Source organism: Elephantulus edwardii, unplaced genomic scaffold (genome assembly GCF_000299155.1).
Source record: "Elephantulus edwardii isolate Elephantulus edwardi_28Jun2011 unplaced genomic scaffold, EleEdw1.0 scaffold00127, whole genome shotgun sequence".
Lineage (NCBI taxonomy): Eukaryota > Metazoa > Chordata > Mammalia > Macroscelidea > Macroscelididae > Elephantulus > Elephantulus edwardii.
Window position 1 is genome coordinate 1,081,524 of NW_006399877.1, and position 4,890 is coordinate 1,086,413.

The 4,890-nt window shown below is 47.5% G+C and overlaps 1 protein-coding gene across 1 annotated transcript; it reads left to right on the forward strand.

Moving 5' to 3' along the window:
* The first annotated feature begins 2,975 nt into the window (after positions 1–2,975).
* On the forward strand, positions 2,976–3,914 carry LOC102861228 (olfactory receptor 6B2-like). The gene has a single exon (XM_006893504.1). The coding sequence runs from the start codon at positions 2,976–2,978 to the stop codon at positions 3,912–3,914; it is 939 nt and encodes a 312-aa protein (XP_006893566.1).
* The last annotated feature ends 976 nt before the right edge of the window (positions 3,915–4,890 follow it).

Sequence of the window (4,890 nt, forward strand, 5' to 3'; positions counted from 1 at the left end):
TGATATCCTCCCACAACTCATCTGGCCTTCGCTCATTAGTGTTCAAAGCCTCAAACCTGTTCCTGAGATGGTTCGGAAATTCAGGTGGGATAGACTCAAAGTCATATTTTGGTTGCCTTGGATTTGGTTTAATTTTCCAGGGCAAATTACCACCTCAAAAATTTGCAGAAAGGTCAGCTGTGTGAGGACTGACTTGACAGCAGTGAGTTCAGGTTTAAGTCACTCACTTTATGCTAATATGTTAAAGTAACTCTAGGAAATGATTACAGCAGGGAAGGAAAGAACACGATTCCTGGACAGGAGAGGGCATGGAGACTGGAGAGGCGAAGGAAGGAGAGAAATGCAGGCATCTGAAGAACATTCCAGAGGCAGGGAAATGTGAGCTGGGAAGCTGAAAGGAGGCTGGTCTACCATTATATGAGGATCATCAAAGGAGAATAAGGTGATAAGAAGGCAAGCAGAGCAGAGCCAAGGGAGTGGAGGTGGGAGGGGAAGCCAGGCCACAGTGGGGCCTCTGCAGTGCATGACAGGGGAGCAGTGATGATCTTCGGAGGCCCCAATCTAGCACCTGGCAGGGCTTCAGATGGGTGGCAGGCTGATGGGGACATTCTACTCTAGGATTGGCTTTGATCTTCAACCTCAAAATCACCCCTATCTCCCACCATTCTTGCTAAGAGGCATGTGTCCTTCAGAGGTGTGGGCTGGTTCTCGTTACAGGCCATTCTTGACCCCAAAGAGGGCAGGACCTCAGGTAACCAGGGATAGTCCTTAGGCTTGTGCAGGAGGAAGCTGACCAGGGTAGCCAGCAATGGACTCAAACCTCTGGGGCCTCTGGTGACCCCATGCCACCCCCAGGTGGCCACTCTGAGGCTGGCTTCCCTCCTAATTGGCAATGTGGCCAGTGGCCTCTGCACTTAGTAATTGGACTCTGGAGTCCTGGAGCTCAACAGAAAAAGCCACGCCTTTCCTCTCATGACTCCTTGGTCAGCCCACTGCTCACGAGCTTTTTGCTGCTGTGGTCCATCTCTGTAGCCAGGTAGCGACTGTGGGACACAAGAGCAGCTGCCTTCACTCCTCCAGTGGGAGGCTTTCCGACCCCAGGAAGGACTGCACGACCGTCCTGTGATCTCCTTGTGCTGCTGGGTCTTCTCAGTGTGCTGGTGAGCTGTACCTGTGTGTCTGAATGTCTCTCTGTGACTGACCACAGCCATGCGCCCCTGACCCGAATCTGGTAGGGGAAGAGTGGGACTCCTCTGTAATCCCCTTTCCAACATCCAGCCTAGTAGCCCACAGCTCTGTAGGTGGGCATCACATTCATGATGCCAAACCAAGTCCTAGTTCCCAACACACATCCAGCCCCAGCTGGAGTTACTGTGGACCCAGAAGTGCACAACACACAGCCACCCACAGGCCACGAGTGCTTCAGGCCACTAGTGCTTCCCCCTGACCCTGGTGCTTCTGCAGATATGAGGCAAGGTGCCCCTGTATGGCTTCAGGTGGGGGTACCAGCCAAGGCAGGAAGGGTGGCACTGCACTTTTCCACTGGTATACCTGAAAATACTGACTCTCTAAGTAGAGAAACCTTCTGTCTTCTCTCTCAAATTTTCTTAAAAGATCTGTTAGTGGAAATGAGGTTGGAGTCCCTCTGAAGTCTGGTTGATGCTTGGTTCTCACAGATGTTCCTGGGATGTGTAAATCTCTTCCTCAGGAGAAGCTGGGTGAGGGGATTCAGGAATTACTAGCACAGTTTGCAATGGTTTTCTAAACCCAAAATGATTCTAATCCAGAAAATTTATCTGAAAAGAAAACATAGCCATTGGCGAATGTTCAGATGAAGAGATGGGCTCCAGAGACTATTTAGTAATCACTTATAAACAAAAATGTTGTGTTTAAACAATTAAGCTATTGATTAAGCAGTCAACTCATTAATGACCCATTTGCTATGGGTCACTGTTGGAGCTGGCAAGAATTAGTGGTCCCACGTGTTAGAGAGCACAGCTAGCTCTAGAGGGCTTTCTACTGCCCCGATAATCAGCACAAACTAGGGAGGGGATTCTACTGACCTGTATGACGGGAATCTCGAGACTTGGAACCCCGAAGAAAAGAGCAGTCGGTTGTGGGGGCTCTTCCTTCCAGAGGCCCTAGACATCCAGTCCTTATGGACAGCAAGCCTTCTGTGACCTGCTCAGCTGGACATATGTGCACTGCCCCGCCCCTGACAATGACCCAGAACATTCAGTGTCAGACAAGAACACCCCGGTAGGACAGAGATTGCAACTCCTTTGCTTCTAAGAGACATTAAGTTTTAGTTGGCATACTTGAAATTCCATGGCTTTGGAAATGTCTTCCTGAGTGTAGACCTCCACACCAAGGGAATTCCTTTCTAGCTGCTTCTCATGTTGGTGAGTGGGGATGGGAGTAGCTGGGTCACAGAATAGAGACACTTGGGGGAAAATCACACTTATTTGCAGTAACTTCTCAGACAGGGAGGGCTCGTCTCCTAGGGAGGGTCATGGATGTGCTCTTGGTTTATACAGAGCTCACTCTCTGTGAGGCACTTCTCATGACACGCACTACTTATCTGAGAGTGAATGACAGCCTCACATCTCTAAAAGGTGAGGAGGAAAGCTCGCAGATCTTCACTATGGTTGAGGCACAGCATGGGGGAGTGCGGGCTCTTGAGGCTCAGCAGTCTCCCTCAAGTCTCAAGCACCTGCTCCTCAGAATATCTTCCTCCTTTTTTTCCTGCTTCCTTACTATATCTAAATTCAGCACAGGGGATTTTTCAGATTTAAAATTTGGCAAATAAATTTTTTAGTTATTATGCACTGCTGTCAAGAGTCAAGAGTCAGGCCTTTAAAAGTAGATGGTGACCTCACCCTCTGGGTCCCGCTTTTATTCTCTCCAGCTGCCCCTCAGTCCTTTACTCTTGTATGGCGATGTTTTGCAGACCTGCAGTGCCCACACACAGAGGAATGAGGGGTGAGAATGTCACCAAGGTGAGCGCCTTCATTCTGCTGGGCTTCCCCACAGCACCGGGGCTGCAGTATGTGCTCTTTCTCATCTTCCTGCTTATGTACCTCTTCGTCCTGGTGGAGAACTTGACCATCATCTTCACTGTTTGGAGCAGCAGCCCCCTCCACAGGCCCATGTACTACTTTCTGAGTGCCTTGTCATCCTTGGAGATCTGGTATGTGTCCAACATCATCCCCAAGATGCTGGACGGCTTCCTCCTTCAGAGGAAACGCATCTCCTTCGTGGGGTGCATGACTCAGCTCTACTTCTTCAGCTCCCTGGTGTGCACGGAGTGTGTGCTCCTTGCCTCCATGGCCTATGACCGCTATGTGGCCATCTGCCACCCCCTGCGATACCAAGTCATCATGACCACAGGACTCTGTGTCCAGTTGGTGGGCTTCTCCTTTGCAAGTGGTTTCACCATCTCAATGATCAAGGTATACTTTATCTCCAGTGCTACGTTCTGTGGCTCTAACGTCTTGAACCACTTTTTCTGTGATATTTCACCCATCCTCAAACTGGCCTGCACGGACTTCTCCACTGCAGAGCTGGTGGACTTCATCCTGGCCTTCATCATCCTGGTGTTCCCCCTGGTGGCCACTGTGCTATCCTATGGTCACATCACCCTGGCTGTGCTGCGCATCCCTTCAGGCACTGGTCGCTGGAGGGCCTTCTCTACCTGTGCCTCCCACCTCACCGTGGTCACCATGTTCTATGTGGCCATGATCTTCATGTATGTCCGACCCCAGGCCATTGACACTCGGAGCTCCAACAAGCTCATCTCTGCTGTTTACACTGTTCTCACTCCAATAATGAACCCCCTGATCTACTGTTTGAGGAACACAGAGTTTAAGGATGCCTTGAAGAAGGCTTTAGGCTTTGGTCCAACTCCAGCATAGGACATTCAAGTGCTCTGGAATCTAATATATGGCGGTAATAAAATAGCACTTCAATGGTATTTCTTTCTTTGTAATGTAAAATTTTAGATGAGGTGGGTGTGTCTTCCTTCACAGAGGGACTGAGCTCTCGTAGGGAGGACCCCCCCCACCATGAATTGTAAACTCCTTCATGTTCCACCCCTGCCTGCTGATAAGCACCAATTTCTAGTACATTAGGTTTAGTGAATGGATTTTCTAAGTGAATGCTACTTTCATTAACCTTTATTGATGACTGTGCATGTAACAATAATGCATGCATTCTGGTTGTAGCATTTCATCACAGAACTCTATAACCATACATATATATTTGTAATCATTATGGAAAATATTAATAATGCTTTGTGTTATGAAAAGTGCTGCTATAAATATTCTGGCTCATGTCTTTTTATTGTTTTCTATTTGAAAAGTAAAAAAAAAATTCTTTCATTGTTATACAATCTCCCCCTCCCGCCCAGTCCACTCCACTATGCAGCTTTCATTCTGGTCTGTTGTCATGACAATAATACCTAATCATATATTCCTCCTAAACAATTCTCTCTCTCATCTGTTTCAATGCAGTATACATTATTTATTCCCTCTTAGTTTCCCCCCAACTCTAGTTAGTCCCATTTTACAACAGTGACACTACGCAGTATTTGTCTTTTTGTGACTGAGATATTTCACTCAGGTCACCCATTTTGTATACTATTTCATGAGTTCTTTCTTTTTCAATGCAGCATAGTATTTTGTTGTGTGAATATATCACAGCTTCTCTAGCCATTCGTTTGTTGATGGGCACTTGGGTTGTTTCCATCTCTTTGCTATTGTGAACAAAGCCACAATAAACATTGGGTGTTCATATATCTGTTTGGGTGGCAATTCTGGTTTCTTTAGGGTATCTTCCCAGTGAATTGCTGAGTCAAATGGTATTACTATTTCCAAACTTTTGAGAAAGCAA